This window comes from Manis pentadactyla, chromosome 7 (genome assembly GCF_030020395.1).
Source record: "Manis pentadactyla isolate mManPen7 chromosome 7, mManPen7.hap1, whole genome shotgun sequence".
Lineage (NCBI taxonomy): Eukaryota > Metazoa > Chordata > Mammalia > Pholidota > Manidae > Manis > Manis pentadactyla.
Window position 1 is genome coordinate 49,316,526 of NC_080025.1, and position 27,982 is coordinate 49,344,507.

At 52.6% G+C, this 27,982-nt stretch overlaps 1 protein-coding gene across 4 annotated transcripts in view; it reads right to left on the reverse strand.

The window, feature by feature from the left end:
* Positions 1 to 27,982, reverse strand: part of ADCY1 (adenylate cyclase 1) — an 87,851-nt gene that overhangs the window by 36,091 nt on the left and 23,778 nt on the right. For 3 of the 4 annotated variants that reach the window (XM_036918873.2, XM_036918872.2, XM_057504367.1), the window contains exons 3-8: positions 24,852 to 24,970; positions 20,453 to 20,564; positions 12,221 to 12,348; positions 7,986 to 8,144; positions 7,167 to 7,308; positions 5,701 to 5,856 (exon numbers count right to left, since the gene is read on the reverse strand). In XM_036918873.2, the coding sequence (XP_036774768.2) occupies positions 5,701 to 5,856; positions 7,167 to 7,308; positions 7,986 to 8,144; positions 12,221 to 12,348; positions 20,453 to 20,564; positions 24,852 to 24,970 (816 nt within the window). Of the gene's footprint in view, positions 1 to 4,285; positions 5,121 to 5,700; positions 5,857 to 7,166; positions 7,309 to 7,985; positions 8,145 to 12,220; positions 12,349 to 20,452; positions 20,565 to 24,851; positions 24,971 to 27,982 lie in introns of those variants that run through there. The other variant, XM_036918874.2, reaches the window with a different exon arrangement.

Consider the following 27,982-nt stretch of genomic DNA (forward strand, 5'->3'; position numbering starts at 1 on the left):
CAATATGCATTCATGATAAAATGATAAGAACCTAGGAATGGAGAACTTCCCCAACTTGATGAAGAACATCTACAGAACATCTATAGCTAACCTTATACTTACTCATAAAAGATTGAATGCTCTTCCTCTATGATCTGGAGTAAAGCAAGGATGTTTGCCTCACCCTCCTATACAACATAGTACTAGAAACCCCAGCCTGTGCAATAAGGCAAGAAAAGGAAATAAGAGGCAAGCAGATTGAAAACAAATATAATGAAACTATCCTTATTTGCAAATGACATCATGGTCTACATAGAAAATTCTAAGTGTTGGCATAAATTCTAGAAGAAATATTATCACAGGATACAAAATTTTTAAAAAATCAATAGTATTTCTTTACACTAGCAATGGACATGTGAAGATGGAAATTAAAATTTAGTACCATTTATAATCACTGAAAAAATAAAACACTATGTGTAAATCTAACAAAACATGTACAGAACTAATATGATGAAAACTATGTAATGCTGATGAAAGAAATCAAAGAAGATCACAATAAATTGAGAGACATACCATCCTCATGGATGAGAAGACACATTATAGTTAAGATGTCAATTATCCCCATATTGATGCACACAGGTTTAACATAATTACTATCAAAATCTTAGTAGGACATTTTTTATAGATAAGCTTATTCTAAATAGTAAGTGGAAAGGCAAATAGACTAGAATAGCTTGTTTTTCTTAAAAAGAATAAAGTAAGAGGAATCACTCTCCCCAGTTTTTTAATGACTTAACATTACCTACATTAATCAAACAGTATGGTGCTCCAGACAGACAGACACATAGGTCTGTAGAACAAAATAGAGGGCCCAGAAATAGCCTCATACAAGTATAGCCAACTGGTTTTTGACAGAAATGCAAAAGCAATTCAACAGAAGGAGAGCTTTTCAGCAAATGATGCTGGGAACAACTGGACATCCACAAGCAAAAACATTAACTGAAAATGGATCATAGGTTTAACTGTAAAACATATAACAGCATAAACTGTTAGAAGAAAAAGTGAAAATCTTTTGGATTTGGAACACATAAAGATTCTTGGAGATGACACCAAAAATACAGTTTACAAAAGGAAAAAATCAATAAAAGGGACATCTTCAAAATTAAAAACATCTGTCCTGTGAAAGACTCTGCTCAGAGGATGAAGAGACAACTACAGACCAGGAGAAAATATTTGCAAACCACATCTCTGAAAAATCTAGAATTTGTTAAGAACTCTAAAAAGTCAACAGTATGAAAACATCAAGTAATCCAATTAGAAAGCAGACAAAAGACACAAAGAGACATTCACTGAAAAAGAAGAGAAAATATAGAAGAAATTAAGCACTCAAAAAGATGTGCAAATGATTAGCCATCAGGGAAATACAACATAAAATCATACAGTATCAACATTGCACTTATTAGAACAGCTAAAGAAGTTTTTTTTTTAGATTAGTGACAGTTCCAGTGCTGGTGAGGATGCAGAGAAACTAGTGATCTCACACATTGCTGGTGGAAATATGAAATGGTAGTCATTCTGGAAACTAGTTTGACAGTTTCTTTGAAAGACCAAACATGAGCCGACAATGGCACACCTGGGTAGCTATCCCAGAAAATAAACATTTATGTCCACACGTACCTCAGATCATGAATGTTTATAGCAATTTCATTTGTAATAGTAAAGACTAGAAACAACCAAAATGTCCCTCAACAGGTGAGTTGTTAAGCAAATGATGGTCCATCCAAACCACGGAACACCAAGTCAGCAGGGTAAAGGAAGGAGCTATTGACACAGGCCACAAGCTGGAAGGACCCAAGGATTTGAGGACTCAAGAAAAAGTCAGGTTCAACAGGTCACATACCACATGATTCCATTTATACAGGATCCTTAAGCCACAAAGTGGTGGGGATGGAGAATAGATCAGCAGAGCCAGGGCTTAGGTTTGGTTGCGGGGAGGAGGCAGTGTGGCCACAGCAGGAGGAAAGCCTTGGCAGTGACAGACATGTTCTGTATCCACAGGTGCTGGTGCTTACATGAAGCTCCCATGTGATGAAATGGCACAAAATCACATACACACCACACACCCACGTCCGTTCCCTAGCTTGGCTAGCCCACTGTAGTTCCATAAGATGCCTCCACAGGGAAACGGGTAAGGTTACCTGAACCTGTCTGCACAGGCTGCTTGATGACCTAGTGTTACATGTGTGTGACTGGAGGTATGTAACTCTACCTCCAGAAAGCTGTACAAATGTTCAATAGAGAAAATAGAGAAAAAAACCTAAGCATCTACAAGCTCTCCTTGGAGATCAATCACTGATATTTTGCAGGACATCCCTGCAAACTTTTCCCTATGCCAACAGCAGCTGTGAAGGTGTATTTTCCAGGTTACAGGATCCCATTTCCTGCCTCCCTGGGCCTGAAAGTCAGCACCAGAGGACCTGCAACCAGGAGCAAGAGGGGCCTGTGAGCCGGAAGTCCCCTGTAGTTAACATGCTCGCCTGTGCGCCTGTGCATCCTTTCTCCCAGGGCCTGGCACATCTGTAAACATTAAAACAGCAGCGCTTGACATCACAGCTCTGAGACTGAGCTGGCACTCGTGCAGGTCAGCCAGAGGCAAGTGCAGACACATGCCACCACTCCTGGGTCTCGGGGGTCCAGGCTGAGTGACTGAGGAGCAGCCTCTGCCTGCCAGCCCAGGGTCTGAAGAGGCCAGCACAGGGCTTTCTCCCCTCATAGTCACAAGGAAGCCAGTGTTTGAACCTTTGGCAGAGGGTTTCTCCCCCAAGGTCATGGGCAGCAAGACCCAAGGGTGTCCTTGTCAGGCCTGGCCCATGGCTGAGGTGGTCCAGGGGCATTATTCCTCCTTCAGGGACTGGCACCCAGGTCAGCGCCATGCGGCTGGGAGCTCCCTTTATGGGAAGCATTGTAAGAACAGATTCAAGCTCCTAATAGACAAAGGGGTGCTCAGATTTCCATTTCTCCCTGGCTGGTTTTGCTGTTTTGAGTTTTACTTAGAATTTGTCCATTTCTTCAAAATTGTGATGTGTGTGCGATGGTGCCATCATACCTTTCACAGTGAACAGCTCAGGACTGACCAATGCCCCCTGATTCCTGGGACTCTGGTAATTTGGTGCATTGGTCGAATTGTCATAGCTGACATCTCTGGGTTTAATCTACTTCAAGGACAAGGGCTGTCAGGTAGCAAGGAGCAGAAGCCCCTACAGGAACTTTCCAGAATCTGGCCAGCGAAGGTCAGCATAAGGCTGAGCCAAAGATGTGCAAGAGGAAGGGATGGATTGCTGAGGACACTAATCTCTTCAGCTGGGCCATGGGGCATGGCATCGTGGGGGTGGCCCAGGCAACACCCCAAGCTCATGCTGGACACTGTTCAAAGGCCACAATTCTTTCTTGGGCCTGAGAAGTGAGTTATCCAAGCTCGGACCCAGCCTGGTGAGTATCCGTGCCTACAGAAGTGGGGGACCTGGTGCTCAGGGGCCTGGCTGGGCAGCCAGGTGGCAAGCATTCAGGAGTCTGTCACAAGAGCGAGCTGAGCAAACACCGAGGGGACAATTTGGCAACAGGCATCGAGAACTGAAATACATTATTTAGTCCAGTAATTTCAGTACCAAAAGGTTACCCTTAGCTATCCTTGGAAAGTTCACCAATATATACATAAAAACAATGTTCTCAGCATCAGAGCCAGGACTGCAAAAACCCCATTAAGTAAAGGCCCTGGGCACCAACGTGGCACTGGACACTGAGGCCGCTGGGCCACACTGAACAGCTGGGCTGTGCTCCCACCTCCAGGTCTCCCAGGCCTCTCAGTGAGGGGACACAGGTGTGAGCTCCTATCTGCACTGACCTTCTGGCACATGGCAGATTTTCTGGAAGGTAATACAAAATGGTAAATAGTGTGGAGGATATGATTTTTGTATTGTGTGTATGTGTTACTTCTATTTCTAAAAATACATATGCTCAAATATTTTTAAATATGATGAGAAGGACAAAAGCATCATTTACAGAAAGGGTAGCAGAGAACTGGGACATTCTAGGAGGGGTGAATCTGCTGTCAGCATGGTAGCCTAGGTGAGAACATGTCCCCACACCGGCCAGGCAGGGAAGCAGGCCCACCTGCTGTTACAGGTGAGGCTGGCACCCCTGACTCTCAGCAGCAACACAGCGGCTTGTGCAGATATTTGACCCACAGAATTTCACTTCACAAAATGATTAGAGTTGTAAACATACTTTCATTAGCAAAAATTCTGTGAAATATTTACTTTGACAAAAAAAAAACAGAAAGGAAAAATAATATTTACCAACAGAGGCTGAATAAGTACATGGTTTCTCCTCAGGCTGGAAATCTTTACAAGGATTCAGGAATTATATTTTCAAGAGATATTTAATAACACAAGGACATGTTTATGAGGCCTTCCCTTCTGTGGGGCAATTCCAGAAAACCCAGGGCCTGACAAGGTGGGCAGTGAGACCAAAGCCCCATGCCCCAAGAGAGCCCATCGGCAAACACCCCCCAGGGCAGACCTTGCTCCAGGGATGCTAAAGAGGGAACACCTGTGCACACACCTGGCCTCCCAGGCCAGTTCCTGCTACCTGGGACACAGACACCACAAGCTGGGCACTCAGCTGAACGCCTGGCAGCGGGAAGGCCCATTTGATGGAATTCACCATCACCAGGGCCCTTAAGGAGTTTCTAGACAAAGTTCTCGTGTATATGAGCTCACAATCAAAACTGCAAAAAATACGGCGGCAATAAGCCCCACAAGCAAGAGTTAGCAGAATTTTGCTTCTTCCTGGAAAGCCTCTAAAACTGCAGTGAGGAAATTCCTTTTAAAGGCACAAAACCCACAGAGGAAGAGAAAACAGTAGTGATGGAGTCAGCTGCGCAGTCGGGAGACAGGAGTCGGTCACCAACAGAGCAGATGCAAAGCAAGGCATCAGGAAACAGCCTCTAGGTCCCAGAGGCCAAGAACAGGATGGTACAGCTCAAAGCTCCTGCAGGTCTTGTGGCACCTGGCTTCACCCTGGCTCCAGGACATGGCCCTCCTGCCACAGATGCAGGGATCTTTCCCTGCAGGATGGGGTCTCTGGCCCAGGGTTAAAGACACAAGGCCCAAGCAGTTGAAGTGGGTGCTGCAGACCACCCCCCCACCGACTCCTCCCACCTCCAGACACTCACCAGACCCTCCCACCCAACCCCAGGAGAAGCCTAGGACCTCTGATGGCAACTCTGACCAACCCAAGAAGATGGAAAATCCTGGCACCTGGGCCACCTGCAGAACTCCCAGGTGAGGCCTGGCAGGTACTGGAGCCATGTGCCATCAACCAGAGGGACTTCAAGGAAGAGTGGCTGCTGATGCAGAGGTGGGAGCCCAACCAGGGCATGTCCCCATGGAGGTGGGGTGCGAGCTCGCGGGGTGGCAGGGCCCAGACAGAGGCTCACAGACCCCTGAGGCGCATGCACTTCCTGAGACAGACTTAGACAAGGTTGGGGGCTCTCGGCGTGTGTGTCTGTACCCATGAAGGCAGGGGCACTGGGGTGCAGAAACGATACCAGATAGTAAAGACGGCTTTGTGGGAAAGCAAGAGCAGCCTGGCTCTGAGCTGCTCCCCAAGCCCCGGGCCGGTCTGGCCCCAGAGTGAGGGGCGGTGGGCGGCGAAGCCTACCTTGTCGTCGTCCTCACAGGTCATGACGTTGGAGAAGGGGATCTCCGCCTTGAACATCTTGCGGCAGTGCATGAGCTGCACGAGCAGGTAGCACACGGTCTTGAACTTCATCCTCTTGGCTGGTTTTATGTCCGAGAGAATCAGCCCTGGGAAAATCTGCATCAACGTGGCAGAAACCGTGAGCGCCCTGCCTTGAGGCAGGAGCATGTGGTGCGCAGGGAGGTGGAGGCCATTTGCTCAGGGCCAGACAGAAGGGGACAGAACCAGCAGCCTGGCACCGACACTCCAGCTCTCAGCTGTGCCTGCCTCTGAACACCAGGGCCAGGTGCGAATCCCGAGGTAGAGCGGAGGCAGATTTGGGCCTGGGGTGGGGACGGACCTGGAAGCTTAGCCATGACCCAGCTGGGTCAGCCCCTGGCTGATGATGCCACTGACCCCCTCAGCCCTCCTGCCCACTCCATCCCCCACTTTCAGGGCTCCCACAAAGACCCTCAAGTCTTTCCTCCTTAAACCCTAAGACATCCCTTCTGCCTTTCACTGTTCTCTCTCCTCTCACCCCAAACTTCTCCAGGAGAGTTGTTCGTGCACCCACCTTACCCCACTCACCCTCAACCTCCACCCTGGACTCTGTGATTCATGAGAAGGCCGGCTCCCAGCCTCCCTCCTCAGCCCACCCTACTCCCACAGCCCAGGGAGACCCACTCTCCTGGGGTCTAGGCCTAAGCCCTCACCCACCCTGCTCCAGGCACACTCCTGGCTGCACCTCTGCCCCAGTCATCTCTTCAGGTGCGAGCAGGCTGTGCCTAGCCTGTGCTGCCCTGGGACACTCCCACCCAGGGTCTCCAAGTCACATGGGCCCCTGCATCCTAGGGCCTGAAAGTGCCGGACCATGGACCCACCAGGACAGCAAACCAGGAGCTCTCCCTTGTATCCAACCTGCATGCATTCTGAATAAGTACTGAGGCCATCCATGCCCCAATCCTTCACCTGATCCCTGACCCCTGACCTGAGCCTGTGACCCTCACCTGAGCACGAATCCCCTTACCTGAGCCCTGCACCCCTTATCTGAGCCCTGGCCCTCACCTGAGCTCTGCACCCCTCATCTGAGCCCCACGCCCCTTGACTAAGCCCCGGAAGTGGCTAGGTCACCCTCCATTGTGTTCAGATTACTTTCCCTGGGCAGAGGGACCTCGAATGCCCCACACAGGATGGTCACAGTGCCTCACAGTCTACCATGCACCACATCCCTGACCCCTGCAGCAGGTTCAAGCCTGTTTGTCAGGAGAGGCAGTGGTGCCCAGGGAGGGGTGGCAGTGAGGGTGCACCCCCACCCAAGGAGTGTCAGCCCCTCCCCTCTGCCTCCCACATCTGCAAGGCCAGGCCCAGGACACAAGTCAGAGGGACACCCCCATCTGTGCAGAGCCCACACTGGGGGGAAACAGGCTCTGCACAGGGTCCAGGCCCACCTTCCGCCGGTGTGAAGGCACGATGAAGAAGGTCTCAATGCTATTGGCCCTCAGAAAGCTGTTCCTCTCATGCCCACATCCCGGCTCCACCTCGTAGTCACCATTCAAGCATGCCAGGGTTGTCTTGGTGATGTGGACCTTCCTGCAAAAGGCAGGTAGATCTGGAACAAAGGCATGGTCACTGGATCAAGGCAAACCCACATCTGCTCCGTGTCCAAGGCTGAGGCCCTGCAGGTAGTGGCAGAGGCACCCTGCCTATGGGCCAGTCATGGAAGAGCCATCGGGTTCCCTTGTCACATGCATGGGTCACCTGGGAAGAAGGGAGAAGGAGAGCCAGGGTGGGGAGGGCCCTCGCTGAGAAGGACACTGCACAGGAGTGCTGCGAGCCATGGGCAGGGGGCCAGAGAGGTGTGTGGTGCACAGGCAGTGACAGTGTGAGCACAGGGACCACATGCAGCCTGCATCACCCCACACCCATCTGCTTGGAGGTGTGTGCACTTTGGGCCCCTTCCTGCATTCATGTCCCTGCTGCCCCTGCTGAGCAGAGGTCAGAGCTCTTGTTGGTTCTCGTGTTGATTTTTATAGAATATCACACCTTGACTTCAGACTGGTTTAAAGAAAAACAAGACCGGCAGAGGGCACTAGCCACATTGGAGGTCGCGCACCAAGAGGACCAGAGAAGCGCGCCTGCCCTCATGGGTTCTAAAGCCACAGCAGGCCCCTCCCATGTTGCTGGGGCAAGTCTGGGCTTCCCACTTGGACGGTCAAATTAGAACCAGGTGCCCCTGAGGTCACAGCAGGCTACTTCACCCCACTTACCCCGGCAGGCCAGCGGCCTCCATGACATTGGCCAGGGTCACGTCGTTAGACCATACGTCATATTGCCACTTGCGCAGGCCCAGGACCCCACAGAGAACCCTGCCGGTGTGCAGCCCCACACGCATGTTCAGGTCCACCTCAGTGGCCTCGGCCACTGACCTGAAACAAACACAAGCATGGGCGTAGAGTGGGGCCAGGCTGTGGGGTCCCACTGCAGGGCCAGGCACAGGCCTCCCAACAGACAGGAGGCCCTGACCTGCTCAGGCCATCCCAGAGCTGTGGCCTGGGGGCACAGGGTGGCTCCAGGTCAGGCCCCTGATCCCAGCCACTGTGCATCTCATGGGGTGTCTCCATCTCCCTTCGTCCCCTTGCCAAAGGCAAGCGAACCCAGGCCCCCAATCCCAGGACCCTTATCCTGCTCTGTGTCCTGCTGACCCCATCAAGGGGTTCGTGCCTGCTTGCTGGCCAGAGGCCGGCTGAAAACCCACCAGGAACTGACATTCTCCACAGGCCCAGGAGCCTGGGAAGGGCCAGGTGACCCTACTCTCTGGGACCGAGAGGGTGGGCTCCAGACACACCTGTGGGCAGGCTCGCAGCTCCAAAAACCTGACCTGCACAATAGGCAGATTTTATGGGATGTAAACTGGTGGATAAACAAGACAAAGTGTGGACTGGGAAACCAGACTGCAGAGCCAGGGTCCCGGCAAACCCACAGCCGAGATGATGTGGGCAGGCCACCGCAGGCTCTGGGCCCCAGCCAGGCTGAGGACCTTGAAACGGCAGGAATCCCCAAGGCCTCCTCAGAGAGACTGCCAGGGCGGGTGGCTCAGTAAAGGGGGTGCAATGAGGGGGTGCTGTGCAAGGGCACAGTGCAGTGCAATCCAGCACCGGCAGAAGCTCCTCGGAGGATGACGGGCCATGTGGTGCTGTGGGAAGCAGGGCACCATGCACGGTTCTCCAACTCTGACCCTCTCCTCAAGTGGCTGGCAGGAGGCACATGAAGCACTGCCGAGCAGGGGGTGGCACAGTGGCAATGCGACCCCTTTGATGCTATTTTTCTGTATTTCCTACTTTTCCTCAAAGGGCAGGTGCTATTTTATTTTTAAAAGGTCTAAAACACATCCTGAGGAAGCAATAGAGGCCAGAGAGGTGTGTCTCAGGGTACAGGAGTGCCAGGAGGCATGCAGGAGTGGGGCAGCGAGGGCTCAGCCACAGCGGCTCCCCAGACAGTCTCAGCTGGCCCGATGGCTGGCATGTCACTGGGTCAGCAGCAAAGCCCTGTGCCAAGATGGGGTTGGAGGCTGGGCAGGGGCTGGGGACATGGTGGCTCCATGGAGGAGGGAAGGGGGATTGCACGGCTGCTATCCTTGGGCCAGCCGCTCTGGGTCCCTCCTGAGAGCCAGTCCCCCTGCCCACCACACCCACCCCATGTAGCAGCCACATGGAGGCAGGCTGTGAGCTCACAGCAAAATTTCCCTCTGCTTTAAGACTGGGGGGTACCCACGTTCCCACATTGTTCCAAGTGCAACAAGGGCCCAGCCCAGAAGTTGTGCCCTGGAAGCCCTCCCAGATCCTCAAACAGTAAACCCACACCAATCCCTTCTGGGCTTTGGTCACTCTGATCCTTGTACAACAGCTGTGTCAGCATACGTCAGAAGACACTGCTGGGTTCCACACCCTGACTGCCACACAGCCACGTGGCCCAGCAAAGACATGGTGGTGCCCAGAGCCCATAAAATATCTTAATTAAAAAAGATTAAAAGAAGATGAGAGGCTTCAAATCACAATAGAATAGAGATTTGTGGTCTTCATCAGGGAAGACATAGATAGGACGGGGACAAGACATCAGGCGGTGACTTCTCAGGGGCTGGCGAGGAGAATAGGGGAGAAGGGCTGTCTGTGGCTGGCTAGGCTGTGGGCAAAGACCATCCTGCTCAGTGAAAGAGGTGGCACTGCCAGAATGCCACCAGGAAGAGCCCAACAGCCTGAGCAAGGGTGGGGGCCCTACAGGTCTGTCAAGGTGCTGCCTGCCTGCCGGCCAGGCTGGACCCCAGCCTCTCTGGCCTCCATGCAGAGGCCAGACCCTTGTCAAATAAGCCAGGTGTCCTAGTGCACAGTCAGCTCTGACAGCCTTGGAAGTATGCATGCCACAGATTCATCATAAAAGTTAGCTGGGGTTTGGCTGTTTCTAATGCCTATTTAGTTTTCTACAGTATGAATGTGCTTTTTTTCAATTTTAACTTTTTTTCAGTCATTTGCCAATCTTCATTTAGAAGCACTGGAATAAAAAAGTAAGTTAAAAAAAACTTTTTTTTCCTGAAATTCACAAAAGGAAATGAGTTTTGGGAATGTCAATAAGCAAACAGTATCTGTGTGCATGTTTCGCATGTTGACTTCCACAGCCCTGGAAGGACAAAGGTTCCAGGCAGGTCTGGGGCCCACATGAGCTCACGCAGGTAGTCTGGCTCCCGACGTGCAGCACCGCTGCCAGCCTCCCACCGAAACCACAGCCTGGACACTCTCCATCTGGCACCCCCTCCAGCAGGTTCAAATCTCTCAGTCTGGTGCCAGGATGTGCACTTAACTGGACAGTCATGTCTAAAGGAATTGAGAACAGCCTCACCCAAATGCATTTGCCAAGAACAGAGACGTGAGAGGGGGCCAGGCCTCCAGAATGGTCAGAAATGGTTTCTCCCAATTGGCCACCCCTTCCAATTGCACCCCCAGGCTTGGGTTGCTCCAGGCTGGGAACATCGATGGCCCAGCACACACCAGCTGGCCTCACCAGGTCAAAGCTGGGTCCAGGAAGGAAGGGTTTGTGCCATCTGCTCCTTCAGTCAGTGCAGCAAACCTAAAATGCCTAGACCATGAGCAAAATCACATGGGATTAAGTCTCTGGCAAAACGGTGTCTCACCTGGTGGTCAATTTCATGATTTGCTAAGTCCTGTGACAGACAAGGCTTTCCTGTGTGAGGTGGACCCCTGTTCTGCAAGCATTAGAAATCATGATGCTTTGGACACCATGTAGGGGAGCCGCTGGCTCTCTCACCGCTGAATGGCTCCCGTTTCCGAGCAGTGGATGAATTGATGCTCCTGGTGGTTGGGGACCCAGGGACCTCTGTGCCAGCCCACTTAAACTTAGATCCACTTAATCTTTACAACAGCTGAGTGTTCACTTTAGAGCAGAGAAACTCAAGAACTTGAGGAAACAGAGGCACCCTGAAGGATGAGGAGTCAGGAATCCAGGGGCTTGTCTGCCTGCTTGGCATCAGAGCCCCCAGCCCATTAGAGAGCAGCTAAATCTGGGGCCTGATGGATCCACAAGGATCCTGGATCACAGCCCAGACCCGTAGGCTCTCGGCCTAGCAGACCCCTGGCTTCTGTTCTCTCAGCAAGGCCATTGTGCATGCTGGAGAACCCCGTCTGCCTTGCTGGCGTCTCTCTGACAAGTGGGGACCAGGCTGGGTACACTGGCCTGCTGCTGCCTCTTTCCTGAATGCCCAGCCTTCACACAGCCTTTAGGGGTACAGCTGGCAAGGACTGTCCTGCTCCCACTGTTACAGGCGCCTCCAGAACCTTCTGGTTACTTTATGCCATCTCCATCATGTCTTCCGCATACGATTCTTGTGCTCTTGCCTCTCTGCTCCGAGTGTGGAGCAGCCCCTCCAGACCCCACCTCGCAGCATCATACCATTGGTCAGTGCTATTGCAATTGCTCCACCCATTGGCTCAGCCTCCAGCACCACACCTTCCTACCAGGTGGAAGGCCCCTTAGCTCCCCTGGGCCCTGACGAAGACTGTGACTAGGCGAGGCCAGCTGAGAAGTGGGCAGGTCAGGCCCGCAGCCCCCCAGGGACATAGACCTGCTCTCTCTAACCCTCTCCGCTCAAGCTCCTGAGGCCTGGTCACCTTCCCACATGAAGACAAGCACCTGCGGCTCCTTTCCTGGAGACCCAGCTACGTTTGAGCTGCCCTCTTCCCCTGAAAGTGCCCTGAAGTCCTGTATAGGTGAGCTATCATGGTCATTGCTTTCTGCATGACTGACACTCACCTGGCAAGACCTGAGATTACCACTAAGTGAGGTGAGCCCAGCCCGCAGGAGGGGTTACAGAGGCACAGCTCACAGAGCAGCAGGGCTTCCCCACCAGGTTCCCAGGTGACCTTGGTTCCCTGCGGCCTGGTGCCAGTGACCCACCCTTGGATGGAAGGGCTGGGCACCCAGGACCGGCACTCACGTGATGGTGTCAATCATGTCCAGGCCCATCTCCACACAGCAGTGGGCATGGTCGGCCTTGGGCTGCGTCAGACCTGACACACAGTAGTAGCAGTCGCCCAGGATCTTGATGCGACGGCAGTGGTTCTCCTGGGTGACAGGGAGGATGGCACATTAGTGACATGCCTGGCTGCACACCTGCCTCTTCACCACCCCAGACACTGGTGACGCCAGAGCAGGTGGCACAACTCACACCGGGACCCCATGCCTGACCTGGGGCCCAGTGGTGAGAGCATTTGCCAGGGTGAGCCCAGTGGCTGTGACAGGGTGGCCTTGGGGTCCCCACACCTCCCACATACCTATATCAGTCCTGTCCCTAGGAAGGGCACCCTCCCCACCCATTCCTCAGTTCACCTAGCCCATTTGACCCTCCGAGGCCGGGAACCTACCCAGACAGGGGGCCAGTTCTCTACCGAGGGGTCGCTCTCCCAAAAGGGCAGTACAGTGCCATCCTGGCCACTGCCACAGATCACCATGTGACGATCCTTCTGGAACATGCTGGACCCCCCCACACCAGCCTGGGAAGGGCAGACCACACTCTCCTGGTGTCCCTGCAGCCTTTGGCCTGATGCAGGTCCACGGGACAAGGGAGCTGCTCTCCCCAAGGCATTCCCTATCAAGAGACACCTCAGAAGGCATCCAACACCATGAATGGCCACTCGCACATTTAGTCAATGAAGGACTGTCAGCACCACCTCCCTGTCACACTGGGGATGGAGTAAGAACACCAAGCCCGCTGCTGCCAGCACGGGCTAGTCCACGATCTCAGCTGTGACCACGGCTGCAACTGCGTGTGTTCCAAGGACAGCATTAAGTCAGTAGCTCTAGGACCCTTGGTAAAGCACCCCTTTGCCCTCTTAAAATAGTTGAAGGACCTCATAAAACTCTCCCCTGTATGTGGGTAAGAGCTATGGATATTACCACCTGAGAAGCTACAGCTGAGCAACTTGAAAATGTATTAACACATTTAAAGATAACCACAGCAAATCTATTAACATTGGCACAGGTAATGTATTTACAGAAACTTAAGTTCCCCAAAATAAAAACCATTATCGAGAGGCATGTCATGGTTTCCCTTTTGTGCATCTCCAACGTCTTGTCTTCTCAGGCAACAAGGGTTCGTTGCTCTACTATGTACCCCTCCCTGCACCTGGCCCCCAGGACACCTGGAAGGAGGTCGGTCTCAGGAGCCAGCCTTGGATGGTTGTCATCCTTAGACGGTGATGGCCTCATGGACCCCCGAGATGGTCTCACAAAGCCCAGAGCCCACAGGCCCCATTCAGAGAACACATTCTACAGCTTACGTTCGGTTCCAATCTTTAGCTTCTTACAAGCGAGCTGATGCTACAGGCTTTCTGCTATTAACGCAAGTGCATGGGGCTGAGAACCCTCAGCTCTCACTGTCCACATGCCCCCCACTGCTACAGTGACCCCACCACTCTCCTGAGAGATGGTCCATGCTGCTGCTCCAAATCAGAAGGGATGGAGCCCCCATGCAGAAATCTGTTGGGCTCCTCCCACCCTGGGGCTCCTCCGCATGCAGAGTCAAGTCAGGCAGTTGAAGGCAGGAGGCAAGCAGATACTTCTGCCCATCAGGAAGACCCTCAGAAAGCCTAGCACACCAGTCTGCTCTGTCCAGAGCCCCACAGGCCCCTCATGGACAGGGAGCTAGGTGCAGGGCCCAGGGAGGAGGCGAGGGGCCATGCGGGGCCCCTCCTGGGGACAGACCCTCTGCAGGGAGCTCCTGACCTGTGGTCCATCAGGATCTCCTCCTAGGGGCCATCTGCTCATCTCTGTGAGGCCCCAGCAAGTCTGTCGCTACACAGGCAGGTATGTGTGAGCGAGCAGACAGCTTCAGACCTCACACAGCCAGGTAGGTGACAGCTGGGGCAAGTCGGGAGGGAAGATGCTAACACTCTTATTTTCTTAAATCTCAGATGTCCTCGCTTTTGTTAGCAAGCTTGCGACCAAAAGAGTTGATTTTCATCAACTGTGGTTTCAGATTGTCAAGACTTTCCCTGAAAGCCAGTGCCAGAGCTGCTGAGTGTCCGGGAGGCCTCAACAGCTGCTTCTGCGACAAGAGGAAGGGAGGAAAGACAGACGGAATGGAAGCAGTGGGCTGCAGTCTCGGAGCGCTCAAACGGCTGCAGGACGATCCATGCAGGAGGGCCTCACACTTGGCATCCCGCATGTGGTGTGCAGCCCCACAGACAATCTCTGGACACCACTGGCACTGCCTGAGCAGGCAGCCGTGGGAAGGGCCTCAGATGGCAGGGAACCTTGTGGCCCCTGCCTGCCCAGCCCCTCCCCAAGCCTCACAGAAGCAGAGAACTCAGTGAGATCAGGAAGAGCCACTGCTATCCCAGAACCCAAAGGGCCCACGTCCCCACCAAGGCCAGCTCCAAATTGGCGGAGTCCGCAAGGCCAGCGGCCGACACATGGATCCTGGTTCTGGAGAGGCAGGTATGCTTCCGGGACTGGTGGCACCCAGGGGCAGGGCATGGGCAGAAGGAGGGCTTGAATCGATCCACTTTATGCCCTGGTGACTACATCCAAAACCCAAACTCAGAATTTATCAGAGAAACCTTGTAAGATTGGGTGTCTTCCTATCAGTGAGAAAACAGAAGCACTTTAATAAAATTTTATTTCTGTGCAGCCATCTCCACATCATGACTGCGAATGTACAACCTGCTGTGTTCACATAAAGCTGAAAATAAAGGCACCAAAATACAAATAGTGGTTTCGCTAGAAGGTAAGAAGAACAGCCACTTATTCGACCTCGTTCTCCACCAGCCCTTCTCCTACGGTGCCCACGCGCACCAGCCCCTGCGATAAGGGCTGTGGAGGCACCAGCCGACAGGAGAGACCAGGACCCTTTCTCCTGGAGCTCCTGCCCTTGGGGAGGGGCCACAGAGCTGGACCTGAGGGAGTGGCAGACCTGCGTCCTGCAGTGGGGACTGGCTGGACAAGCTCAGACAGGCCCGGAGACGTCTCTGTGCCCCTTCAGGAAATGCTCGCCAGCAGCAGTCACAGGAGCACTTGCTCCTGGTATCCTTCTAAAGCAACAGTGGAGGGAACAACCCCAAACCACGAGAAGGTGCCAACGCCTCAAGGGAGACAGCAGGCCGGGCAGCCCTCTTCAGGTATCTCACCTCGAGGTCTGCACCACAGACAACAGGCAAACAGATCATGTTCTTAAAAAGAAAATTAAATTGAAAACAGTGATGCCTATAAATCCAACCCAAGATGCAATAAATCTCACCATAAGCACCCTAGTGGCAGGAACAGAATTTCTCCAAAGAGGTGAAAACATCATTTGACTAGTATATCCAGTGGAATGCAATCCAAGGGCAAGATAACTGAAGAAACGACTGGAAAAATATTGAACTGCATTCAGTGGTCTTATTATGCATGATAATGTTGGCAATGTTATTCTGAACAGGCAAAAGGATGAAGCAAGTAAACTGTATGAGTGTCTTTAGGATTTCTGGTATTGAGGAAAAGAAAAACAAATATACAAATCAAAGGGGTACAGTTAACTGAATTGAAAATAACAACATAAACTCAGAATTTACCTTCTTCTTTAAGAAATACCTCCTGTCTTTGTCTTCTGTAAAGGCCCAGAACTGTGACATCCCAGACTATGGGCTGGAAAAACCCCTTCCCACTGAAATAAACTAGGTCTTCAGAAAACACTGAGCCTGTCTCGAGACAGGAGCATCTCGCTGTCCCTAAAGATGCGCTCAGAGGTGACAGCCACATCAAAAGGCAGCAGGAAACAACCTGGTCAGCTCCCAGGATGGGAAGTTTGATCATCAAAAAGAAGAAAAAACGGGAATGCACCAAAACTTGTCACATTTTTAAAAATCTGTGAGGTCATAGTAACATCCAAAAAAGAAACAGGCAAGAGGACTGTCCAGCATCACCTGCCTGGACAGCTTGGGGGCACTGATTCCTTATTTTGAAAAGTGGTAAACGAATGAGTTATTTTGAGGATAACTGATTAGCTAATGAGTAACAATCTTTTTTAAAGATCCACCCGCCTATAAATGCTGAGGAAACGGCAGGATTAGAAAAGCACCATCCAGCAAACCCAAGGGAAATGCCAGCAGGCCTCTCTCTCCAGGCGACTGCTGCAACACCCTTGGCATCGCAGGCACCAGACACATTCTATAGACACCGTGGGACACTTGGTCCCCGAACTGGGGAAGGAGGCCAGCCTGGGTGCACTGGGAGCAACACAGGGACACCACTGGGAATTCAGGGCCTGTGAGGCTGGGCTCAGGAGCCTGCCCCCGGGCAAGGTGATGTGATCACCTGGCACATCCACGCTGATTGTGCATTGTCTGGTCAAAGAGGAAAAACAAAACAAAACCACCTCCCACACCCCTGGGTGATGTGTGCCCTGCTGTTTCCATTTGCTGTGTTCTGAGATGATTTGAACTTCTCCCAGGGCTGCTGATTCCTGGAGGCAGGAAACAGCCCATCCTGTGCCTCCCCAGAGCCCCTGCCCACCTCATCTGGGAGCTCACAGCAGGCCACCACCCGACCCAAACCCAGGCCCGACCCAGGCAAACCAGGAGCCCCAGAACCCGGGCCACATTAGCCCCCGCCCAGCCCCTGCCACCTCCTCACAATCTGGTGTGCCCCTCATCTCGGGGTCTGAGTGATGAAGCTCCTGCAGCGGCCTCAGTCTGTGTGAATAACCCGCTGCAGGCACGACCCAGCGACCAGCTCACTAACGTTCTGACAGCTGTGCAGTGGCCGAGGCGCAGACAGCAGCCCAGAGTGGGAGTCATCAGCGCTGGGCCTGTGGTCCCCCTGGTGCGTGCCGTGCGGGTGCCACGGTGCCTGAAGTGTGGCAACAGGACAGCTGCTCACAGAGGACATAAGGACGCGGAGCTCTGATCTACAGCCAGGGGAGGAGAGGACAGTGACCAAACCTGACTGCCCGTCACGCTGAGGTGGCTGTGGTTGAGACAGCTTATGCGTGCCTGGGGGTTACTCACTCCCAACCTTTGTGCATGTGTCAAGTTTCCAGAGAACAGACTCTAAAGCCCTCTGCCTGATGTGTTCATGCTGCATCCGTCACTAGGACACAGCAGGGGCACGTCGCTGCTTCTGGGGGATGAAGCATCCACAAACACTTGCCTGCTCCGCAGTGCTGCAAGGGGCCACCGGCACCTCCTCTGCCCACAGGTGAGGTGCTGCCCCTGCCCCCTGGAGCCATGCCTGGCCCTCCCTCTGCCTGGAGCACATGGGCTGAGAAGGAGCCCGGCCACAGCTGCTGAGTAACTGCTCCTCCTGGACAAGGAAGCAGCCTGGAGGGTCAGGGCCACGGCTTGCACTGCACACTGCATTCCCCCCTCAGGCAGAAGCCCCTCATCAGACTCAGTGCACCTCACAGGAATGCTTGTCCACACTCCCTAATGGCCCAATGACATGTGTGTGAATGAGCCACCTTGCCCAGCCCGCCACCTGCACTGCCTGGCATCTCCATCACGTGCCAGGCAAAGGCCACGCTGGAGCTGAGAACTTACAACAAAGCAACAAGCTCTTGCTAGGCGGATTTTCTGGGTCTAGGACTGTACTCTCATCTCCCTGTCACCTGAGGACTGCAAGGCCAGGACCTGTTCAGGGGGCCTGGCCGGGATAGGCTCATCTCCACAGCTGGCCCACCAGGAACTCTTCCCAGTCCACAGCCTCCTGGAACCAGCTAGAGGGATGTCTGCTTTATCCAGCCAGTCCACTTTCCGGCTAAGAAACCTGAACCCCCACAGAAGAGCCGTGACCCCTGTGGGAGGTGGTGAGCAAGACAGAGCCCACGACAGTGTTTCTCCATCAATTCAGAGGAGATGCAGCCAGTTTCCCAAATACACATGGACATCAGAGAATGCAAATCTAAAATGGGTCCAGTAAGTGGGGGAAAGGTCAAAACTATCACACACACCTGGCCACACACGTGGGTAAGGGGTAAATAAGCTGACAGCTGCTATGGAGACAGGCAAACATGCCCTGCCCTGTGTTTGTCTAGCTGCCTGGCAGGGACCTGTGTGCATTTGGACTGCAGCTGTGTGATCTTCAGCCTGCACCCCTGGGGTCACCAAATGCTGCATATGGCACTCAGACATGAGACAAGCACATATGAGGAAAATGCCCACATGCTCCTCAGAACAGGACTCAAGCTGTATTTACAAACTACACAGCAGCAGTGCACAAAAGCAACAAAGACAAAGTGATCAAAGAAAGAATTTAGTTTTGAGCAGCTGAGCAGTTCCCTCAAGGGACAAGGCCCAGGCTGTGCTTGTGGAGGTGAGAACACACCATCTGAGACAGGAGCCTTGCTGGGGGACAGGCAGCAGGTGTACAGAAGGAGCAGGGGTCCCGGGGCAGCAGGCAGCTGGGCTGGTGCACCCCTTACCACATGTCACTGACCAAATGTGGCCCCAAACCCTCAGACCATGATGCTGGCCCCATGGAAGACAGACTCAATGATGGGCAAAGGGCACAGCCCATGCTCAGACAGAAGGCCCTGGTGACCCAGTGAGACCCTCATCCAGAAGCTTCCTCCTGATGAGGTGGGAGGAAGGAGCAGGTATAGGAAAGCTCCAAGCCACCCCACAACAGCCCTCAGCTGCCAGGTACCCAGGCAGAACACACATTCTGACCCCAATGCAAAAGGCACTGGAGCCCCACCATGACAGCGAGCCACATGCGGGCATGACCCACATGCCCTTCTGCCTTCCTTGTGGTTCCCCCAAACCAGGGGTGTCTGTCTAATGGGAAGGAAGACCTGGGAGGCCTCTCCCAGGAAGGTGAGGGGAACCAAGCTAGTGACCATCTGGTCAAAGGCCGCCAGGGCATTGGGGCAGGAGCCCCATCCCACATGGACAGCCAGCCTCCCACCCTCCTACTCAGGGAAAGTGAAGCAGCCTTTCCCAAATGTGGTCCTGCCACAGGCTGGCCCAGGTCACCAGTGCAGAGCTACAGAGGAAAGGGTTCCATCCAGGAGCAAGGAGCAACACCCCAACTGGACATATGAGACCCCCCAACAACCTACAAGCAATCTCCTGGCAAGCAGCATACACAGTCCCGCACACTACCCTCCCATCCTGCCTTGGTCTCCCTTTACTGATCCAGGGGTCTGCAGTAGGCTGCCAAGTGGCCCCCTTGCTATTGATCCCCTAAACTACTGCCAGGTACACCCAACCTGGCCGGCCTCAGCCCAGCATGGCCCCACCCGCTCTATGGGCAGATCCCAGGCCGGTATAGGGGCTGGGTGCTCTGTGCCCTGCCCAGGGGCCGGCCCCAGTCTGTAGCCTGCATGTGCTCCCCACCTAGCCCTGCACACACCTGGGACATCCTCACCACTCCGGGCCTCTGCATAAGCCAGGTCTGACCAAGGGCCTCTCCTCAACCTCCCTCACTGAAGGGACATCCACCCTATCTTCTAAGCCCTTTACCTGCCACCTTCTCTGAAAAAGGTTCCCACTCTGGGCAGTGTGCCACCCCCTCCCACCCCTGACAACCACCCACTCAGGGCCACTCTGCATCCACCTTGGGGTAGGCTGGACAGGCACATGACCTTGGCTGTAGGCTCACATTTCCCCCCATGTGCTTATAGGGCAGGGAAGGTGGGTGTCGGGGACCAAGGAAACACAGGCAATCAGTGGCTCATGTGCTACCAGCTGAGGCCTTTGGAACCACCTGGGCTTGACATCTGCAGGGCTTAGATGTGACCTGTTCATCCAAGGAAGGCTTAAAACTCCAGGTCTCAGCCCACCTTACACAGGTGGCCTGGCACGAGACATCACCCATGCCCCAATTGGCAAGTTTCAAGTCCAGGTGACGGGGCCCAGAGTGACAGCCAGCTCAGAACAGCTCCACAGAGCCCTCCACTGAAGCCGGCCATGGGGGCAGAAGGTGGCAGAAGGCAGCAGGGAGGCCTCAGGCAGATCCGTCCATGTGGCCAGGAACATTACCAGGTGCATGGCTGTGCTGGGTAAGCCATTTTTCATCTGGTAAAGATACCTCTGGGCCCAGGGTGCGAACCAGGGAATGGGGCTGAGTGATGGGTGACACAGCCACACAGGGCAGCCTCTAGGCACCCCATCTGGTCACATCTCCACACGGCTGCACCAGGCATGCAGCTACTCCAGAAGCTGCCCAAACAGCAAACTGGGGCTGCACTTACCGTGGCCAATTCATCGAACTTGCCAAAGAGCTCGTTGAGGAGTTTCACCAGCTCCTGGGCCGTGCACTGCGATGCCAGGCCCGTGAAGCCCACGATGTCGGCAAACAGGATGCTGCAAGAGCAAGGGCTGGGCTGCCTTTCTGCACAGGCGGACAGGGCCCGGGCCCCAGGCAAACCACCGCCCTAGGGCATTCACCTTACCAGCCACCTTAGAACAAGGACTGCTCATCCCTAAAAGCAGGCTGCAAATGAAGGTCTTGTTCCCATTTTACAGGTGACCTGACTGAGGCTGGGAGGAGCCACAGGACTCCCACGTGGTCAGAGAGGAGTCACACAGGGCTCCTGCGACCTCTCCAGCACATGAGGGGCAGCTCAGTGTCCCCTAGACCTGCCCTCTCTTCCCAGGATAGCCCCAAGATAGGGCTGTGGCTGGTGGCACATGAGCAGAAGTGGAGTGTGTTTTGGAAGTGAGCGGCCCTCTGCACCATCTCTGCCCCTCCTGCCGGCAGGTGCCCCAGGGCCTGGGCATTGTCAGAACCTCCTAGTGGATGACTGGGCTGTGCAGAGGGGATGCCAGATATTCCACTCCTGGGTCGAAGCCTCTGTATGCAGGCATCCATTTAAAGAATGTGGCCAGTCTAAACAACATCGTCTCTACCCACCAAGGGCAGCCATGTTCCTGGACTCAGATGCTACAGGTCTTAAACATGGGACACAGAAGGACAGAGGCAAGTTGTGGAGAAGAGCAAAGAGCCCCAGGCCATGCATTTGGGAGAGAATGGGGACCTCTCCAGACAAGTTTAACATGATTGTGTTGACTTGAGTCCTGATGCTGTCATAAGCAGATCTGCATTTTCAATAATACCTGGGGTCAGAAGGATGGAATCGGCATCATATGCAGAAAGTGGGGAGCACTCTTGCAGGCAGAAAGTGGGCACCCCCAAAGAAGTTCCTCTGATAAGGCCCTCACCCCACCACATCAACCATGACCTGCGCATGAGCAGAAAACACTCGCCAAGAGTCTCAGGACTTCTTATAATCCCATAACTGCTGGACAGGGTTCCCCATGAAGCTGGGAGTTGCTTGAGGATGCAGACCCCAACATGTACACCTCACAGCATCTAACAGAGCAGCGGGATGGGTGATATGAATGAATGGGTGAAACCGGGTGTTTAGGGTATCAGAAGTGTCACTGACTGATAGCAGAAGTTGAGAAAAAGAACTGCAAGAGAGTTTTTTTCTTCTGTTTTTGTATGAAATTCAAACATATTTCCATCTCTGAGAAGCTACCGTTTTTTTTTCTCCCATCTCTGCTCTATATAAATTTCTCATTCATGTACCTTTCTCTATCCATTGACTTCTCAGTGTCTGGTCATCACTGAGCTCCATAAACACTAACTGGGCACTGTCAGCCCAGTCTAGGAATGCCCTGAGCTCTGCCAGCCTGTCCTCCTTGACGACCTGTGGTGAGAGTCCTCCCCCGAAGGCCCTCTGTCGCAGAGGGAAGATGCTTGGAGGGTCTCTTATATGCCAGGTGCCCCTCCTCAGAGCTCACATGCAGGAGAAGAAGGTTGGCAACAGGGAGGGACAGACACATCAACAGAGTGGTTTTAGTTAGCATGGTGAAGCAATGGTATGAGAAACCCAGAATTCTGCAGAAAGGCTGGTCACCAAGGTTGTTGATGCAGCCAAGATGGAGTGGGGTCTGGAGCCCACCCAAGAATTATCCAAACAAGAAAAGAAGGAATGAGGGAGAGAAAGAGGAGAGGGAGGAGGGAAAGAGGACAGGAAGGGAGGATTCAGAAGAACACATAGCACATATATACCTAAGGTGGGTGAGAAGTAACATAATGTTAATGACAGTCAAAAGCCAAGAGATGTAGACAGGCTGGAACACGGGTGCACACAGTGGGCACCAGAGCACAAGTCTGCAGGGCCAGAAGCTCTCGGGAGCCAACATAGAAAGGACAGGAGGGGAGCAGGGTTTGGGGTGTGGACTTCAGTGGGACTGTCCGGCTCTACCACACATGGCAGCAGGAGCCAAGGCAACTTATCTAACACTTCCTCATGCCAGTCCTTTCTTTCATACAATGAGAACAAGACTTGAGCCCACTCTCTGGGTCAGGAGGGTAAATGGGGCCAACAACCATGAAGCACTTAAACTAGTATCTTGCACCTAATAAGAGCTCAAATCTGCTCAAAATGATTTATAATAATCTCTAAGTGTTACAGTGCCTTCAGCACTCAGCCAGGCAGATTATGACTCTGCCTTAGCTTGTACATCCTGCTTGCACAGAGACTTAAGGTCAGCAGAGATGAGTGATTAGGGCCTTCTCAGGTCTTTCCTGAGCATGTACACAGACCTACACTTGTGCATGATCTTCTGATTCCCAGAAATATTCCCAGAGCCTTTCAGAGCAGCAGATAGACATCTCATTCCTCAAGTGTTCCTTTATGTTTTTTTTATTACGTTGCTGTTTGCCTCAACTGTTGTCATAGCCTAAGGCACCTATGATGTTAAACAATTGCCACTGATTGTTTTCAACAAACATCCCAGAGCACAAGCTGTTTGCACCAACCACTGAGTCAGGTCACATAAAGACAAGCCTGTGAGTGGGGTTTTCCAGGAAATTTCCAGTCAAATGATGGTTCTTTGATAACAGGGCTCTGAAAGAGCACCAACCCTGTTCTGTCCCCTCCAGTTGCTGCCAGGCTGCAGGTTTTCACTGTGATTGCATCTGTGGGTTTTCAAAGCTATCATGGAGCTGAGGGAATAGAAGGATGTAATAAGGCAAGTCAGAAATCCACAAAGCTCACTGTTATTACCAAGGTTTCAGCTGCTTTTCTTAAATAAATATTTCCAGATTCTTGTAAGACTATGGTTAATTTCCTGTGTTCTGAAAATGTTGACTGTGGTAATTTTTGCAATTGTTATCATTGCTTTTATGGAGCAGAGGATTTTCAGATGGCCTTACCCCACCATTCCTGATGGCATCAGCCTGCTGAGTTGTGAATGGTGTACTGGGTTTGAACATTAATCCTGGAGATGGGGAACCACTGAAGGATTCTAACAAGGATTGCAAGGAGGACAATGAGATGTTCATACCTGGGCTGTAGAAAGACAACTGTTGGAGGGCATCCCAAGGGGCTAGGGTGGAGCTGGCACTATTGGTGACAGGAAGCCACAGCTCCCTATCTTACCTCAGAGCTGTCACCTCTGCAGCCAGATACTGACCCACCAGATTCTGAGAATAAGGTGCCCACCAGAGGACATGTATGGAGACTTTTCAGCAGCAAAAGTGGTGACTCTCACATCTGTGTTTGTTTTCCAGGTTGGAAGAGAGGGAGAGAAAGGTACTTGGGCACCCATGCCCTGCACCCACCTCCACCTGCTACCCCAGGTGGCCCATGATGTCTGATACCTTGCAAGCTATGTATGTGCAGATACTCTGTCTCTCTCCCCACAAGGCACTTACTGGATTGTTCTGCTGGTCTTCTTTGCAAAGGGTTGGGTTGCTGTGTCATGTACTTACCCACTAAGGAAAGGCAGGGGGTGAATGGAAAAAGTCTAGGCAGATGTCAGCATTGACTGATGCCACTGCCTCAGCCCCACCACCCACTGTCCAGAGTCCTGCACATGCTTTGCTTTGCTGAACTCAATTTCCTCTCCTATAAGTGGGGGTGACAGTGCCCATAGATCATAGGAGTGTGATGATACTAAACAGAACCAAGTGTCCAGTGGAGAGTTTCAACCTGCCTGGGCTCAAATGCTGGCCTCACACACTGGGCCTTCACCCCACTCAGCTTCAACATCCTCTGAAGGACAACACTGTTCCCTACTGAAGGCATGACAGTGGGAATAAGTGCACTCACCTGACAGTGGCTAACCAGATCGGCTCACATACACACCTTTCCCTGCCCAGCAGGTGCTCACCTGAGCTTCCCAACCCACACCTGTTGCTACTACACTCAAACTGGGGCCCTTCACCAACACCTGCCCATGATCTACCACTTCCACCGTCACCTCCTACCTCCACCCATTAACCCTGACCTCCTCCATCACCTCCACATTTTCCATCACATCTCATCTTTTTGCCCATTCCTCCCACCTCCTCCATTGCTTCCCTCCTCCTCCATTAGCTCCATTTCCTCCAACACCTCCACCTCTAACACCTTCACCTCTCCCATCACCTCCATCTCTATTACTTCCACCTTCTCCATCACCTCCCACCTCCTCCATCACTTCCATCTCCATTACCTCTACCTTCACCTCCATTATTCCCACATCCTCCATCACCTTCCAGCTCCTCCATCACTTCCATCTCTGCTATCACCTCCACCTCCATCACCTCTCACTACTATCTGGGGCCCACCACTGCCAAGCCAACACCAGCCTTACCTTACGTTGTCATGCCGCTGGATGTAAATCTTGTGGAAAATTCTCTCAGGGGGTTTCAGGAAGTCCTCCTTCATCTCCATGGCAACGTTCCGGGGCAGGAGGCTCATGAGCAGCCGCTCCTGGACAGGAGAAACAGGCCCTGTGATAGGGCAGTGCCCTCCCTGCATGTCCTCGGTACACCCCAGTGAAGCTGGCATTCAGAAGCTCCCCTGCATGAGAGGCTGCAGACTCTTCTTATATGTGTCCAGCATGGGGTCCTATTCTACAGACCGTGCCCATTCCAAGGCTCTGAGGGGTTGTACCCACACCTGGACTGTCACTGCACAGGTAAGTTACTCCCAGACCTCTGGGCATCTCCTCTGGAGCACCCAGCCAGATGCAACACCCCTTGCCCATTCCCTGTCCTACCACTCGTGCACCCCAGCCCCACTGAGCAGTGAGGTCATGGGGAGGGGGTGCTCCTGTCTTCAACCAGGCCAGTCAGGCCTCGGTCCTCACAACACAGTCCCAAGAGGGGCCTCAAGGGGGGCTGTGAAAGCTCTGGCCCTGGAACAGAGGGTGCCCTTGTTCCCACAGAGATAAGCAGATCAGAGGACATGGCATTTGCTCATGGTCTTGCCTTCTGATTTCTCTCTAATCTTCAGGAGTCAGAGGTTTCTTTCCACCAGAGGTTGGAATAAATATCTGGGCTTCTCTAGAGAAGCCTGCCACCCTTGGGAGTCCAGTGTCCTTCCTGGGCCTTGTTTTCCTCCTCTGAATTCTGCTTCTACTCCTCCCAGGACCCTTCCGTGACCTCATCCACTGGCCCCTGTCCAGCTGGACATGCCTGTGTCTGAGGCCCACCCTCCCTCAGTGACCCTCACACTGCCTCCCACCCTGCTCTGGAAAGAAAACAAAAGAACAGAGTTTAATTCTCACATGCAGTCAGGTAAGACATCCTACTATGAGGGAAAACACAGGGTGGGAGAGCAAAAGCCTCTCCCTTACTCTGCTCCCTCCAGCAGCCCCAAGCCCTTTAGCCATGGCCTGTCCTGCTCAGTGGAGGAGCTTAGCAGGAGTCACACGGCACCTGGCATCTCCCAGGCCAGAGCAGGATTTCCTGGGGCACAGAGACCATCCGAAGCATGGGTCCTCTCGGAAGTGACTAAGGCCAGATCCCTTACCAGGAGCAGCCACAATCCCGTGTGACATCCTCAGGAGGACAATGGGAGCAACAGCTTGCTCAGATCCCTGACAAGAGCTGCTCAGACCCCAAAAGCTAACAGACTCTTGGAAAGGGCCACAGAAGCCTGGGGTGAGGTGTAGGGGCTTTACCCCTTTCCTCTAGATTATAAGTGGCACTTCACGTGGCTAAATTTAGGATGGAAGAATATATTAAATGCACTTGGGAAGTCTTCCCATATATTTTCCATATAAACCTTTGAGAGGGAGGCCCAGGTCTGCCTGATGCCAGATGAGAGTTGCCACAGTCCTGGCTCTGGAGCCTGTGGCCTGGGCCATGTGCCCTGAGGGCCACCCATGCAAATCCCAGTTCAATGGACTCTGACACAGAGGAGGGACACCTCAAGAGCGCAATGGCCCATGACCACTCTCAGCATTAAGTCACATGGGGAGAGGAGGACATTCTAAGACCTGTGCAGATACAGAAGTATTCAGGGTGAATGTGTGAGGGCAGACCCAGGAACAGAAATGCCCCATGGCCCAGGGTGTGGAGGCCGGAGTGCTAGGATGTTGGTCCCTTCTTTACAAGAGGGACTTGGAGGACCAGGCCTGAGCCCTGGCTCAGGGAAAGGGGTCATCTGCAGGTAGCCAGCTGTACCAGAGACGGAAGGAACTTGGGCCACCACACTGATGAACCAAGAGCATCGTCAGTAACATGAAGCTTCCAGAGCCTGAGATACAAGATGGGAAAAGAGAAGCAGCTAAACAGCATAGAAGGAAAGATCCCAAGAACACACTGGGCAGCCTGATGCTCCATCCTGGACAGTCTCAGAGGCATGGGTCATCTACATCCCTGAGCCCCATTGGCCATTAAGCCAGGTCTAGGAGCTTGGCAGGTGACATTTTCACCCTGAGTGTCTTGCATGGAGGGTCTCTGGGAAAAAGGAGAGCTACGGTGTCCTCAGGATGGCTGCCTGGCCTCACATACTATCTCTGCTGCTTTGGGGCACTCAGTTAAGCTCTGTCTCATTTCTGTCCCATCCAACAGGGCAATAATCACAAGAGCCTCCTTAGGAGGGTGTGCTAAAGGGACAAACAGGCCCTCGCTGCACCACAAAGGCCCCTCTTATTTCACACCTTCCAGCACCTCATCCCTATTCCTCAAGGCACAGCATTCTGTGTCCCACATCTTTCAAATCTCTCACCTACACAACAAAGCACTAAGTCAAATCACAGAAGAGACTGTGCTTCCCCCAAAGTCCATCTCACACCTTCCCTCCCCACCAATATTCTCCAAATGCCCCCAGAATAGCTCTCCCTGAGCAAGCTGTGGCCTCCACCTGGGGACCCTGGGCTGCAGCCTCCACCCAAGGACCCTGGATGACAGATAACCCCAAGAAAACGGAATAATTAGAATAACTAATGACATTTTAAAGCATCCATCATAAGAATGATTCAATGAACAACCATAAACACACTTGAAAAAAACTGGAAAAATAGAAACTCCAAAAATAAAATGTAAAATATAAGGAGAATCAGATGGAAATTAAAACTGAAAAAAAAATACATATATATAATAACAAGCTAAATAGGTGAGCTCAACAGCAGAATGAAGAGCATAAAGGAAATCATAGTAAATTGAAGGCAGAAGAATAGAAATTGCCCAAACTGAAGAACAGACAAAAAAGACTAGAAAAAAGTAATAGCCACAGGGATCTGTGGTACTATTATGAAAGATCTAACATTCATGTCTATGGAGTCACAGAAGAGGAGAAAAAAAGTGGCTAAAAAATATTCTGAAAAATAACAGGTCATATCCCCCAAATTTGATGAACGACATAAACCTACTCATTCAGGACACTGAGAAATTCCCAAAGAGGACAAACCAAATAAATGTACACTCAGACACAACACAGTCAAACTTTAGAGAAATAAAGACAAAAAACAAGCCTTGACAGTAGTGAGAGAGT